At 44.3% G+C, this 15,802-nt stretch overlaps 2 protein-coding genes across 2 annotated transcripts in view; one reads left to right on the forward strand and one right to left on the reverse strand.

Moving 5' to 3' along the window:
- Nucleotides 1-649: 649 nt before the first annotated feature.
- Nucleotides 650-6,215, reverse strand: racgap1 (Rac GTPase activating protein 1; the record flags this gene model as incomplete). Its single annotated transcript, XM_084445461.1, has 16 exons — nt 650-725; nt 1,113-1,218; nt 1,547-1,670; nt 1,896-2,028; nt 2,236-2,341; nt 2,568-2,766; nt 2,843-2,938; nt 3,060-3,224; nt 3,423-3,565; nt 3,689-3,812; nt 3,899-3,976; nt 4,071-4,124; nt 4,844-4,913; nt 5,023-5,165; nt 5,731-5,933; nt 6,131-6,215. 16 exons carry the CDS (start codon nt 6,213-6,215, stop codon nt 650-652), a joined length of 1,905 nt encoding a protein of 634 aa, XP_084301587.1.
- Nucleotides 6,216-7,796: 1,581 nt separating this feature from the next.
- Nucleotides 7,797-15,802, forward strand: part of LOC311315482 (inactive dipeptidyl peptidase 10) — a gene marked incomplete at both ends in the record, with an annotated part of 29,544 nt that continues 21,538 nt past the window's right edge. Inside the window, 5 exons of the mRNA XM_084446152.1 lie at nt 7,797-7,835; nt 12,951-13,068; nt 13,526-13,621; nt 13,803-13,897; nt 15,260-15,331. Of these exons, the coding sequence (XP_084302278.1) occupies nt 7,797-7,835; nt 12,951-13,068; nt 13,526-13,621; nt 13,803-13,897; nt 15,260-15,331 (420 nt within the window). The remainder of the gene's footprint in view (nt 7,836-12,950; nt 13,069-13,525; nt 13,622-13,802; nt 13,898-15,259; nt 15,332-15,802) is intronic.

Below are 15,802 nucleotides of genomic sequence, written 5' to 3' on the forward strand. Positions count from 1 at the left end.
GTACAGTATACAACACTATGATGAAATATGAAATGGTTCTTTTAAAACAAACACTCAATTGGCAAATCTACACATTGCATCATGCTTACAGCTGTTTGGTTAGTACTGCAGCTACTGTATATCTGATGAATGTAGCACATTACAAACAGAAGCAAAGTTGCATGCTTTACAAACACAAAGGAATAATAGAAACAGAAAAACAAAATAATGCAATCTTACTTCAACTCATCTCCTGACAATCAAAGAAGTAAAGTTGATTTTTCAACTACTGAGTGACACATGAGTTGAATCTTATTTTTTTGTAAGCAACCCCCTAAATGTGAGTGTGCAAATACAAATTTCTCTAACCAAACAAATTGCCAAAACATAAAAGATGCTGATCTGTGTCCAAAAAATGTTCTAAAAACACTGCCGAAGTAGTAATCCCTTTGGTTGCTCTTAGTACAGACATTTAAAAACATTTAAAGTACAAATCTTACCATTTTGAAATATAAAACATAAAAAAGAGAGCTTACGGTTGCTGTGGAAGCACTGTTGGGTTATGTGAAATATTTAAAAAGTAAAAATCTTTTACTGGATATTGCAGGGATCTTCCAGTAGAGAAGCAGTGCTGCAGTAGGCCTGAGGCTCTATGGCTTCATGCTCTGGATTACTTGAGGAGTGGAGATGCAAAGAAATTTCCTTGGCGAGGAAGTCCAACTGCACACTTGCTTTTACTCCCAAATCTGCAAATACACAAACATGTGGTGGGTAATCGACAGATTAAGTTACAAGTGCTAGTCAATAAAGCCAACACAGCAAATGAATTAAGTGGGGTCAAATTAACTTCAGGCCTTATTTGAAGATCAGCCACACAATCTGATATTTAGAGAGAGAAAAAATGAAGTCTTGACAATTCTACTGAACAATGGGTGTCTGTGAGAGCCCCAGTCCTACTGGGCATCCATATGCATCCCAGCTACAATTAAAACGCTGAGTGAGAAAACCAAGGTGCAGGCATTTGATCTGAGGGGATTTGGCAGTTGTAATCAAAGTGGCAAAATTCCCAGCCTGCCCTCCACTCTGATGAGCTGTCTGGAACTGGCATGCAGTGACCGGCTGAGTGTGCTCACCTGGGCGTCAGAGAGGACTTCATGCGTTGAGACAGGGAGCTGGAGGAGGGGGTTTTGTTCATCTGGTGCTCCGGAGTGGTCAGGGGGCCCAGCATGCTCACCGCAACTGCCCAGCAAACACAATATTTAATGATCTTTGTAATGCAGTCACTATGACCCCGTTTACACTTGGTTTTAAAATGTGTCTTTGTCAGGGACGCGTTAGCATTTAGACTACTAAAGATACGTGGTCAAATGCATCCCAGACCACCTCGGCAAGTAGTTTGAACGGCAAGTGGAGTAAATGTTTCACAATGCGTTTTGCTGGTCGTTTACACTTGTATTTAGCAATGTCCACTCGTCCAAAACACATTTTAAAACCAACTGTAAAGAGGGTCAAATAGTACTCCATACAAATGTACAGGTTTTGGTGGGTTAGCATAGCAGGTTCTCACCTTTCTGGTCAGGAGTGGCATGGCAGTTGGCATTCTCGATGATCATGTGATCAAGGTGGTCATGGTCCACCATCATGAACTGGCTCCAGTACTCCACAGGCAGGGCCAGCAAACGCTCAATAACCTAGAGCAGCAATGTGTTTTTAGCATACTGCTTCACCCCCTTTCCATAGGATGCTTAAGAGCAGAAATATGGTGCAGCAGGCTAGAACTGGAGACTGGGACTGGGTTATAAGTTTATAAAATGCAATAATATTGGGGGCATTGTGTGATGTTTTATGGAGTCTGTGGCGCTATCAATTAATAAAACATGGGCTGTTGCCATGCTTCTATGCATCTAGTCTAGTACCTTAGGCTGGCGTTTGGTATCCTGCAGGATTGTCATGGGCTCTGGGTCAGACACTGCATGACCAACAATGGTCGGCCCAAACACCCGGGCCAGGTTGCTGATGTCCATCTTTGTATCCAGGCTTTTGGCAACTCTGCAAGAGATTCCTCTAGTTATTAGATGCCCCTGGCGTGACCCAACTCAAACACTCAAGATGATGCAAGTCTGCTGGTGTGATTTCTACATGCAACAATTATTGTTCCAATAAAATTCTATTGTAGTGCTTTTTCCAGCCTGTGTGACCTCAGGAAAAATGTGGGGGTTATTTGTAGTTAGTGCCTAGTGTGAAATTATTGCTAACCTCTGGAGATGAATGGCCAGGTAGGCCAGTGTGTCCCTGTTCGCCTGGGGCAGGTCACTGATGGTCTGGTAGATCAAGGCAATGCTGTTGTCTTCATCAGCAATCTCTGAAGAAAGGACAGCATATGAGTGGAGAAGTAGACGGCTGTATGACATTTTCAAGCCCCCAGATGGAAAAATCAGCATTTTCTTTTGCAGATACAAGGAATATAAAAAGCTTTTGGACTGTGTTACCCAATATACATTCAACATGCCCACGCCAAAGAACGAGAAGGTTAACAGTCAAAAAGACCTCACAACTACTTAGCCACACGAGTCTTGACCTTGACCCACCTGCTGCCTCCATGAATGCCCGGTTCAGACGGAAAGTGAGCAGGGGTTCCTTGAGTTTCCTGAGGAAGTCCTTGAGGAGACCCGTGATGGCGTGGATGTCCTCCACCTTGCTGAGCAGGGGAATGGTCTTGCTACGCAGGAACTTCTCCTTCAGCTCCTTCACCGTGCGGTCGGCACCCGACAGGCGGTACAGCCCCGTCTGAGAAAGAAGACACGTCGTCAAATACAATACATCACGAAGCGAGGAAGTTGACAGACAAGGAGGCAGCACTCACCTCATGCAGCCCCCTCTGCTCAATCTCATTGACGCAGTGCACCACCAGAGAGGGGATCATGGGAGAAGTGGCGGAGACGTAGTCCGCCAGCGTGCCCTGGAAAACGACAAATACGGGAGCTCATTCCCTCTCTCAAATTTTCACCGTGTTGAAATCATAATACAAGCCATCTGTGGATAACAATGGCGCTGGTGAATTGTGAAAGTGTCCGCTGTACCTCTCCGATTTTGACGGGAGTGCCACCTTGGTTGGGGATGCAGGGCAGCGGACAGCGCTGGCGGCACTCCGGGTGGGTGACCACTCTGCAGTCACGGCATTTCAGGGATATCTTCCCAAACTTGATCCTCTTCCCACAGGGCACACATGACTCAGGCTTGATGACCTGTTCAACAGAAGAGCAGTACTTGGTAAAAACCCAATATGGATGGCACTGTGATATCCAGATTAAGATATGCTTTGGCAACACAAACAACCCTCTCACGAGCAAACAAGCGTTTTAATCAGAAAGGATGACTGACTGAAATGGCTTCTCCACGCAAACAATTAATAGCCTTTTACTGTGCTCAAGTCAGATCCCTACCGTTTTAGAGACAAACTCATGAAGACGAACGCTCCCGTTGCTCTGCGGCGTGCCGGGCACAGGTTGGGTCTCTCTTACTGGCCTGCTGGGCTGCTTGAAGATATCCTCAGACTGGACAGACTCAGAGTCCCACTCCATTTTAGCTTAACAGGTGAGGGAGACAGTGTGGCTCAGACAACACATACATGGGTTTTACATACTAAACAATGTAGTCAACTGCCGAGCTTGCAGGACATGGGAGTGGACAAGTCTTTAGGCAGTCTCACCAGTATTTCCCCTGCTCCTGGACCTAGTCCAGTAAGGAACTGCCTCAATAGTGGAGACGGCCTCCACGGGACCTCCATCAGCAGGCACAGTCACTGTGGTCTTAGCAACAATGGACTCGTTTCCCTGCAGTCACCAGCAAATAGAAAATCGCTCAGTACCTTGTTCGTGCCGTGAGCTACTTTAGCCATCTACTGTAATGGGATATTTACCCTTTCAGAAGTTCTGCCTGTTGATCGTGACCGCTTGGAAGCACACGGAGGACCGTCAGCGTGGTTTCTGGAGGAGCGCTGAAATTAAGGCCGACCACGTCAGCTGCCAACACACACACAGTCTAGACTCTGAAACTATGCCATATTTGGTTAAAATGAAAAACCAGTTTACCCTCTTTTCACGCTTCTTAAGTCGCACAGTCCTCACCACAGAGGAGTCCCAGTCCTGCAACGGGGGCACACAGGCCGGGTTCAACATTATTGTGGCAAATAAACATCCCTATTAAGAAGTGTAACGCTCATTCCCTAGTGCTAGTGGATAGTAGTACTGATTATAGGGGAACGCCGCTGTCATAGCAAGTTTAGCTCAAATGTTGCTTTGTCCTCAATGAAACCGATCCGTACACACCAACATTTAACCGATCCGTGCAGTTGTAAGCTAGCTCCTTTTTCCTCTGTGCGCGCACCCCCTTTATAATGGAGGTCTATGGGCCTCAGCTAAAAACTATGATTAACATGCATTTTCAAGGCAGGAAGCGCCAGGAAGCCGCTTACCGGTCTCAGTAAAATGTTTTGTGAAATGAATCGCCATCCCCATGTGTTGACGTGTTAGGCATGGCTAGGAGGATGTAAACAATCTTCTAGCTTTACCGCGGCGGAGGTTTACAGTGCGAAAGGTATGGTGTAGTACGTTCGGCAAAATAGTTCTGGCTCAAATGGAGCTTTTGTTTCAATATTCATCATAGTTTTTAGCAGAGGCCCATAGACCTCCATTATAAAGGGGGTGCTCGCACAGAGGAAAAAGGAGCCAACTTACTACCGCACGGATCGGTTAAATGTTGGTGTGTACAGATCGGTTTCATTGAGGACAAAGCGACACTTGAGCTAAACTTGCAATGACAGCGGCGTTCCCCTTTAAGAGGCTAAAACAAGACCCAAGCTTACCAGGGAGTCGTCCGTGTTATCATAGCTGATGTCTGACAGGATTGAGCCCGTCTCATCTATGGTGGTCAGTCTATGGAGCAGAAGATCCAGGAACAAACACTTAAATCACTGAAACCTTCAACTCCGACCCCCAACCCCCCCCCCAATCCAGAAAAGGCACCAGATGGCATCATCTTTACCTCCGGCTGGTGTTGAGGTTGGACGGCGCCTGAGAGCGAGCATTGAGGAAGGCTAGAGCTGAGCGCTGCTCCTCGTTGAGCTGGATGCTGTTGCTGGAACCCTCCGTGATCAGCAGCTCTCTGATCAGCTGGATCTGCCGGTCCTGCATCAGAGCACCCAGGGAGAAGAGGGTCACCAATCAGAGAACACCGGGAGGAGAAGAGAGGAGTTTGTATGACATCACCAATCCAGGCAGGTAGGGTGTGAAATAGTCTTGTAATGCCAGACTTTGGAGATCTCCGCCACCGAAAGTCTGGAGACAGTCCCATTGAAAATCGCTTGCTAGAACAGCGCCTAAAACGGATGCTACCAATCAGAGCCACTGCCTACATCTCCAATAGTGTGAAAGACCCGCCTTACCTGAAACTATGTCCTCTCCCTATCTTCATCCCTAACTGGAGTGGATAATCAAAACATTCACTGCCCCATTACGAAGGACCGCCCTAAAGACTTTGGATTGGTTCTGCAATGCAGGTTTTTTTTAAATCTCAAATCTTTGTTTCCACCCACGTTTATCAACAAAATCTAGACGAATGCCTAGTTGAGCGCAGCATTTAGAGACTGACTTGTGAGTCTAGGTGTGGAATATCTGAAGAGGCCAAAGAAAACACAAAAAACAACAATTGAAACAGACAATAGTATGTCTATTAGGCTCTATCCATACTTACCAACTTCTCACAGTCAGCTTCTGCCTTCTGGCGCCGGCGGATTTCCACATCAACTTGATTGCGAGCATGCTTGAGTTTGACCTCCAAGGCTCCCTTCTCGGTCTCTGACTTGGCTAGGACTTCTTTGCAAGAGCCCAAATCTTGCTCAACCCTCAGCCATCTACGACGGCAGTCGTCGAAGTTGAGTGCCATCTGAATGAACTCTGAAAAGAGAATGCAGAGTTACAGTAATGCAGCCACTAGCCAAGTGTTTCTATTAACATCAGGGGCCAGGGCCATGATTTACACAAGAGCTAGTTACTTCACAAGGACTGGTACACCATGATATGAGAGCCTTACTACGTTGATTTATAATCATCCATCCATGTTGCAGAAGCCGGCTAAGTTGTTAGCTACTTACGGGGCTCAACGCTCTCATTGAGGATGTCAACCTGGGACCGCAGATTATCAAACAAACTGTGCAGGTTTAGCACAGCAGTGTCCATGTTCGTCTGGAGGGCACAAAGAAACAATTAATCACAGGAGTATGCGTACTTTGAATCTGTATCTACTTTATGATCGGCGTTGTGTCTGCTATCCAGTTAAGAATGGGCTACGAGCTAGCTAGCTAACGTTAGCAACATGACGAGCAGCCGTCGCTAACGTATTCAAATAGCTAACGTTCTTGTTTGCTAATGCTACCTAGATAAACTAGTTTTGTTGTGTGAGCTCTACATTTAGAGCTAGCACGTTAGTGCTATTTAGATACTGTTGTATCAACTCACCAAATCGCGTATATAATGTTTTCCCTACCTTTCAGTACCTTTAGTATTCGCTATTACGAACCATCGGTCGAGTGCTGCTCAGTCCCTGGGAATGTGGATTCAACTCAGCCTTGTCTGAGCGCGTTGTATTTCAAATTCACCCAGCTTGCCCAGCAGCCAATGAATAGCAACCTTTCTATTTACGTAGTTAATTCCTGGAAACCCTACAGAAGAAGCGTCACATAAGCGCAGATGTGGGATCTGTTAGCACTCTCCAATGTCTGATAAGGACTGAATAGAGCGAAAGGCAAAACTGACCATAAATCAGTGTTCGTACATTTAAAGTGATATGACGAAAATCTATTTGGAAATTATTTTAGAATTTGTTTTCTAAAACGTATTTGAAGGCAGGATAGCTGGAAGGAAAAACTATATTTAGGAATAGCAACAATAATATAATTATGATTATTGTGAGTATTGCGATTATAATTTTTGTTATCATTATGGTTGAAGATGATGGTGATTATTGTTGTTATTGATATCTTATTATTATTATTATTAGTAGTAGTAGTAGTAGTAGTAGTAGTAGTAGTAGTAGTAGTAGTAGCCTAGTAGTAGTAGTAGTAGTAGTAGTAGTAGTAGTAGTAGTATTGTGCTATTATTGTTAGTATTATTTTATCACTACTACTACTACTACTACTACTACTACTACTACTACTACAATAAATACATATAATAATAATAATAATAATTATTATTATTATTATTATAAAATATTGTTATTATTATTATTATCATTACGATAATAACAACAATACTAATAACAATAATATAATTATGATTTTTTATAATTATTATTGTTATTATTATTAGTAGTAGTAGTATTAGTAGTAGTAGTAGTATTACAAATATAATAACAATAACCATGTGTTTGGTGCAGTCAGAATTGCTGATCCAGGGGTTGTGGCTATCTCTGGTGCTTAACGTCGTATCTTGATTAATCTTTATATTAATCTCAATCAATAGTATGGATCTGAAAGCAGAAAGCGAATTAATAAACCTCACGGTAAACCATATGGGGGGGCTGAGAGAGAGGGGAGAGAGAGAGGGAGAGAAGGGAGAGAGGGGGGGGGGAGAGAGAGAGAGAGAGAGAGAGAGAGAGAGAGGGAAAGGGAGGGGAAAGGGAGGGAGGAAGGGAAAGGGAGAGAGAGATGTAGGCTACTTGATCAACTTGCGAACAGCGCAATAGCATGCAGAACAAGTGAGCGGCGAAGCGCATTTTCAATTTGTTACATTCCAGGAGACGCTTTGAGGACAGTGAAGATGATTGCCACCACTCAACAGAACATGACCACGGACCTGGTATTGTCTATTTCAGATATGTTGCAATGCCTATATGTTTGTGGCGATTCTCTTGACGAGCATGGCATGTGTAGCAGGTGTGAGTGTGTGAGTTAATTATGTATAGTGTCCGCGATTCTTCATGAGCATAATGTGTCAGTCGATTCATACTTAAATTGCTTTCCATAGTGCTCTTTCATTCATACTTTTCCCTATCAACCAACCTGCCATCTCTTTGTTTGAACCAGCATGACTTCGTGCACTGCAGTGCTCGTCCAGGTATTGCTTCACACAACGCGATTGGTCTTCCAATTTTTAATGGTGACAATCTCGTGGACTTTTGTTCAGTTTCACTTTTGGGCAGCTTGTCTTTGCCCACGTTGCTTCCCTGTTCTTAAAAAAAACATTCAAACAGTTTATTAAGACTGCCTCCAGTTAGCTACTCTATCGTTAATTGATAGCCTACAGCACTGTCATCAAAATGGGTTAAATCGCTACTGCAGAGGGGATTAATAAATTCGATTCCCTCAATCTCTCTATTATCTTGGCATGCATGTATTGTTGAAATGCATTAGGCTATTCCTATGCACCAATAGTCCTGTAATACATCCTGTAAGCTGTTGTGATATTTTCTACACATGTTAGAAGCAGTTCTCTCTCTGTTCTGAATGATGTTAGAGTTGCTGGGGTCATATGTTGCAACAACTTTTTATACCGTTATTCTTTTTACTGGCAAACAGCGTTTTAACAGATTTGAGGACATCACCCATGACCTATTTATATTTATCATATTTATATTGCATATCTGGGTTTCAAAACATTTTCCATGTGCTTCACAAACTAAGTCAATTTATCTGACAACGATGGCTTAAGTTTGAAGATCAGTTAGGTTGTCATGTTTTCTATTTCCAGTACAGAGATACTTTATAATTTTGAAAAGTCAGCAAACTAAGAATAGCCTATAGGCCTATATCAATCATCATCTTACCTGGGACAGCAATTCAATTACAAGAGCCTTCAGCTCAAAGCTGTAGTGCATAGAAATAATAGAGAAAATCAGTGTCAGACTGACAGCAAATACCTTTAAAACAGTACAGCATTAGGTGGTGGGGATCTTGTCACATTACGAATACAGCATATTATGTTATGTTAAGTTATTATACACTCCTTTCCATTTAACACTTTCACACAGGGTCGCTGTATGAATGTATCTTTAAGAAATGGATGACATTTTTCCTGAATGTGAAATTTCTCACCTCCCGTATTCTATATTATTCAAGGAAACCACACAATCTTTTTCCAAGGAAATGTCGCACTGTGATACAGCCCAATCCAAATCAATGCACAGCTCCAGTAAGCAATTCATGCGGTGAACCACATTACTCAGGGCTCAGTGCCTCTGATGTCTTTACAGGTATTACTGTTGTGTTGTCGGCTTTCTGTCATGTCGTGAGGGCTGTAGCCCAGCATAGCTTGTGGTGTAAAACTCAGAGGGATGCTTACATTATGATGTGACAGAATTATTTTGCCATTCTAACATGCACTCCCACAAAATCTCTCAGCGACCAAAGCCTGTTTCCTAAGGCATAGGCTTTGAGGAGTGAGATGAAGGTTGGGAGAGGCTGTGTGGCAAGACTATCCATAAACAGAACCTAAAGCCATTTTGTGCAGTAACTCACTAATGCTTGGTGGGATAGTTGAAAGGAAGAAGACAGTGGCACTGCCTCGCAGCAGGAAAGGCTAACGCTGTGTGGTTTTATGGGTCTGAGACCAGTGCTGCATTGTGTGACGTTTGTCTGGAGGGAACACCAGCCCAGTATCTCTCCCACCTTTTCACATGGGACAGGCAGTTAAGGGTGGTTGTTATTGTGGTTAGAACAAATACAGTAGCCTACACATGTGGGTATGTGGAAAGGAAATATATATATTTTTAAACATTCTGAAGTTTATGTTTATCTGATATCAGCCAAGTGTTAAGTAACTAATGGTAACACAGCTTTCACATCATTTGAATGTATTCCAGAACCCCACAATTACAACCATCAGTCTCCATTTTTACTTAGATACTAGAGAGATATTAACAAGGCAATGCAGAGATGGATAGAGATGTACTACTTTAATCTTCTTTTGTCCTCTGAGATTCATTAAAAGAGTCATTAAAATAAGACGCTACTGTAACTGGTAAGCTACACTGAGTATTTGCCAATAGATACTTTATATCTCTGTATTCTTCCTTTAATGTGACGATTGACACACTTGGTCAGTGCTATAGAAATACTGTAGTAAATCCTCTTTGGTTTGTGTTTACCAGCCATTTGAGGAGGTCCATATACAATACCTCAGCTGCTTCATTAGCTCTCTGACTCTGCTCAGAATGATTTATTGTGTTATTCTCCCCACCTCAACCAGGGAAGATGGAGTTAAGGACACCCCCCCCCCCCCCCCCAGAGTCTCATTTATAAATCAGTAACGTTCCCTGGAATCTCACCGACCAGCTGTGGAGCATAAGGCAAAAATTGAATAATTGCATCTTGTGAGGCTCCCTTCATTGCATCTGTGCACTATCAATATGATCCTTTGATCATAAATCATTAAACAATTAATTTGGAATTGAGTTCCAGTACCCAGTTAGCGGGATTTTCACCTGGTTGGAATTCTAGTATCCAGGGTACCATATTAGTACAGTATAGGTGCTGATATTCCACAAGGATGTGCGTGGAAAGACTCTCCTCTCCGGTGAGCGGTCTATCTGAAAGTGCCCTTTACTGTCCGCATTCGCTCTATTAGTTTCCCTCTGGACCTTGTTCAACTGCACGCTGTATCGATCCTCTCATTTGGTTGAGTGAAATTCTCCTAGTTGCGTTGACAATGGTGGACGTTTCATCTAATGCAACTCAGCTCTGCCAGTGTTTGCAAAGGTCTCTCACAAGGAGCTTTCCTCCAGGGCTTGTTATCCATACATTAAAATCTCAATTTTTCTCTCATCTAACCACCTTTGTGTTTGACTGACAGTTCCATCAATGTTGTATTGTAAGCTCCGCTGGATCAGAGCAATGTAGATGGATGGTCCATCCACTGAGGAAAATGATTCCTTTTTTGATCTGGCTCAGCAGAAAGTCTGCGCTGAGACATTCTCCCGTCCATCAAGTTGCTGAGACAGGTCGTACCTCCCCCAGAGCCCAGTCTTTCACCTGACCGCCTGTGCCTGCAGTTTATACTGTAGTGTGCTGCACTATGTCCATGCACTGTCATGCACTAACCAGCCAATGATCATGCAGTACTCACACTGGGGGATTCTGCTCCTCGTATCTGTGTCTCATTTGCAAGTTTGACAAATCTCTCTGTTCCCCCAACATGAGATTCTCCCTCTCTATCTAACAACGGCGTGGCCTTAATTGGAAGTGTAGTATAATGTCGGTGCTCTGGGGAAATGATTGAATCTAAGGCGCCACCTTGCAACCCATCTGGAGGGGACGGGTAGGGGGTTTCAGCGCTGGTAATTTGACCGGCAATAAGGGAGAGGACTTGCAAATACACACTGTATGTAGCATATAATAATTCCCTTATCTGTGTCTATGCTGCCTGCCACAGTCCCCATACCTCACAGAACCCAAATGCAATAAAATTATATACAGTGTCAGTCCAAGGAAGGCAGAGAAACCGAGAGAATTAAATAGAACATAGAAAAAAAAGGAGGAAAGCCTTGCATACTGGTATGCTGTAGCTTTGCCCCCTGAGACTAGCAACATCACTTTGTGTTTACCCCTGCTGGCCCAGTGGGGGGGTTAATTTGAAGGTATTATGAAGCTCAAGCCAAGGTGATCTATTACAGATGAGACCTTGGCTGGGGTCCATGCTTGATGTAACCCGTAAATATATAGGAGCTGTCTTCAGTCCAACTGAGAAGCCTCAGAATTACAGGTGTGGAAGTTATCAGAAGGAAGAAAAGGTGTGCAGAGTGATGTCTCTTTGAAAACAAGCTGCACCCAAACTTAACCGGCAAGATGGGTACCCGACAGTAGCTACTGTATGTTTTGTTTTTTCATTATTATTATTATTTCTGACTGTCTATTTTTCCCAAATTTTTTCACGCTCATGACGATGGTGGTGAAGGCATTTGGTGCAATACGAATATGTGTGTGAGTGCAGAGACTCCGAGACAGCTGGTGACACACAGGGAGAACGGAAAGGAACAACAGTCTATCAGCCAGCGAGCCGGATGGATGCACTTCCATCCAACCCGCTTCCCCGACCCTCACCCCCACCACCTCCCACCCCCTGTACAAGGCCTGGAGGAAGGGTATGGGGACAGGCAAAGCTCCGAGGGCACAGCTGGGGGAGAGGCGGACATAATGAAGGCTGAGCTTTATGTCTGGACGGTGATTGAGCTCTCACACTCCAATGGGCAGCGCAGGGCTCCAGTCTCTCATTATGACAGACTAGAGAGCAGCCCTGGAATGGCCCTGCAATTTGGTGTGGTTAAACTGTAACCGATAGTCCTCCTGCTCTCATTACAAGCAATTGCTTTGTATTAGTTTGTGCAGGTTGCATGACCCTTCTCATGTATAACGTTATATGCGTGTGTTCTCGGGCTATTTGCTTAGTTCTATGTCCTCGTAAATGTGTTTACTGCCTCAATGTCAGTTGCAGCATAGCACCTCTTTGCAGTGGGTTTCAAAAAAGGCTTCCCTTTAAGCAAAATATTTGTCTGCCTTTCAAGTCTGTTTTCATGAAAGTGTTCCCTGCCCCCTACCCCCTTCCACATGGTCCATTAGAGCTTTAACAGGTGAAATGAGGCGATGGTAGCAAGGAAATATGCTATTACACAAGAATTGAGCCCTGTAATTATTTTCAGATTTTTCACTGGCAAACTTTGCTTTGCTTTTAAGGAGAGTCGCTCCAAATTGCTCTAATTTCTGTCATAGCAGGAGACTTATCCCCCAGAGGCTGATTGAGCTGATCCGCCTGTCAACGAGAAACCCCCAACTGTGAGGCGACGGAAATGAAGCAGTACTAATGTCCGCTCCCTCAGCAGTGTCGATGCTCATCGCGGGCTGTGTGTCTGTATGCATGTTTTCTGACTGTGTGTGTGTGCGTGCGTGTGTGTCTGTGCGCGCATGCATTTTTATTCTGCAGGATGCAGGAGTCCGTTCGATTGGTCCTCCACGGAATTGGAAGGGCATTGGAATCGCAATGGTGGTGATTGTGGCCGTGATGTCACTGGTCATCCTTTCGGTCATCGTCCTGTCGCCCGGTGAGAGAATGGACAGAATGGGAGAGGGAGGAGAAAGAGAGGGAGAGGATAGGAAGAGCAGAGGAGGAGTGGAGGAAGAGGAAGTGAGAGAGGGAAGAAGACAGAAAGGACACAATGGGAGGCTGAGCCAAGGGGAGGAGTGGGAACACACAAGACCTTCATCAGCCAAACTTATCAACAGTGACATTTGAAATATGACAAAACCACCGCAGGCCAACATATGTGCCCCCATTCACAATCACATAAAGGCATAGACTTGTCGTCAGCGTTATGATAAGAACAAGCTGAGCAGCTCAACACCGGCTGTGCTTTGGCTCCACACAAACGATGTTTCATGCACACTATCAGTGTTCTTGGCTGGAAATGCCTGCACAAGTGAAATGTCAAGTGTCTGTTTTTTCATCTCATTTCTCTCTCTCTCTCTCTCTCTCTTTCTCTTTCACTATTTCCCTAAAAGATGAGTCTCACCTGTTAGTCCGATCCCGCCTCACCATGGAGGATCTTGAGAGTGAGGTGTTCAAAGTTCATGACCCCAGTGTGGTCTGGTTGAACGGTACGACAGCCGCCTTTCCTGAGTGACCCAGATTACGACGGCTGACGGAGGTCACATCTTTATCAGACACAAATCTCTAACCTGAAAACCTTTGAAAAAAGCCTTTGATCTCCTGGATGAATTTATGTCAAAAGTAATAACGCAGAACCTTTTTTCCTCTGACCTCTCTTGTTCCTCTCAGAGAATGAGGTGGCTCTTCGCACCAGGGAGGGCCATGTCCTGTCATACAGCCTCTACAACAACCTCACAGACACCCTGCTGGACAACAGCTCCCTGGTGAGGAACGTCCACTCGGCCTCTGAGGAGAGAAGACAAATCTCACTATTGATTGACTCATATACCCAGACAGCTGGCAAATGGCTGGATCAATAGAGAGGTGTTTGCAGATTGAGAGAAAATATAGAACGCCTGTTAAACATCCTTCAGCTAAGACAAATGGGGAAGCCACGTGACTGTTTAAGCTCTTCATTTTTGTCCGGCTCCCTGTTTGAGCCCAGCTCGACTTGTCTGAGATTTTCCAAGCAAGAGTTCACTTTGAACATTGCCTCTACACGACACTGACAGACTTATATGGGTCATCACCTAGGAAGCTAGTGGGGTTGTGTTGTCAGATGGGGGGGAGAAGCTTCTCGTCTCTGGCTCCCTATAATTGTCATTAGATGCCATCTGTCCTACCAGGTTAATCCCATACAGTAGATGGATACACTTTATGGACAAAAGTATTGGGACACTTACAGATTACACCTACAGGAGGTTCCCATCCCCATTCCCATTTTATGATATCCCAATTTATAGGCATTAATTTGGAGTTGGCCCCCCTTTGCAGTTATAAAAGCTTACACTCTTCTGGGAAGGCTTTCTACAAGATCTTGGAGTGTGTCTGTGGTAATTTTTCCCCATTCATCCAGAAGAGCATTTGTGAGGTCAGACACTGATGTTGGACGAGAGGGCCTAGCTCGCAATCTCCCTTCTAGTTCATCCCAAAGGTGTTTGATGGGGTTGAGGTCAGGGCTCTGTGTGGGCCAGTCAAGTTCTTCCACACCAACCTCACCCAACCTGCCTCTATGGACCTTTCTTTGTGCACTGGAGCACAGTCATGCTGGATCAGAAAAGGGTCTTCCCCTAACTGTTACCACACATTTGGAAGCATAGAATTGTCCACAATGTCTTGGTAAGCTGAAGCATTAGCATTTCCCTTCACTGGAACTAAGGGGCCTAGACCAACCCCAGAAAAACAACCCCAGACCATTATCCCTCCTCCACCAAACTTGCTATGTCCCAATACTTTTGTCCATATAGTGTAGATAGATATACTTTAATGACCCCCCTAGGGGGAGATTTGACATTTCAGCAGTGGAAAAAATTACAGCAGTGGAAAAAATTACAGCAAAGGTTTGAAAATAACCAAATATGTATAGCAATGAACAGTAGCAAAAACATGACCAAGAAGCCAAGAACGGTTTCTACATTTTACATTGATGCAGTAGATCAATCAATCAATCCTGGAGACATCCCAAATTTTGTAAAGCTTCACTGAGCTTGTTTGGAAGAGAATGAATGAGCTGTTATCTTACGGCTGAAAGGAGATGTACGACACTCGCTGATTGGTATTGATTTTGCTTTCATTGTTTTCAACAGGATCTGACGACCACAAAGTTCCAGGTGTCTGCAGACAAGAGGTTCATTCTGGTGTCCTACAACATCAGACCAGTGAGTTTGGTCTCAGAGGCCACACCTTTTATCCACAATGTTCGTTGAGGGCCATACAATTGGCCATACAATTGCATTTTAAACAAAGTGTGGCACTATCCCAAATCCCCTACAGAGAATTTTGAATCCCCTCCCTTCTAATACCATACACTGTTATGCATCACCGGCTTCACTGACTCATTATAGTCAGCCCGTTTAGTCAAATCAGGTTTTCTTGGCAACCTAATACAAAACCAATTCTTGTAGCTGTAGTATGGGGGTGATATGCATTCTAATTCAGAGATACACAGTCGATCGAGAGAGAGAGAGAGAGAGAGAGGGAGAGAGAGAGGGAGGCAGGGAGGAAAACCGCTTATGAAACAGCAGAGAGAGAGAGAGAGAGAGAGAGAGAGAGAGAGAGAGAGAGGGGTGGGAGGTTGGGCATATTCCGCTACTGCAGCAGTCTGTAGGCTCTTTGTGCTCTAATACAGA

Source organism: Borostomias antarcticus, assembly GCF_949987555.1.
Source record: "Borostomias antarcticus genome assembly, chromosome: 11".
NCBI classification, from domain to species: Eukaryota; Metazoa; Chordata; class Actinopteri; order Stomiiformes; family Stomiidae; genus Borostomias; species Borostomias antarcticus.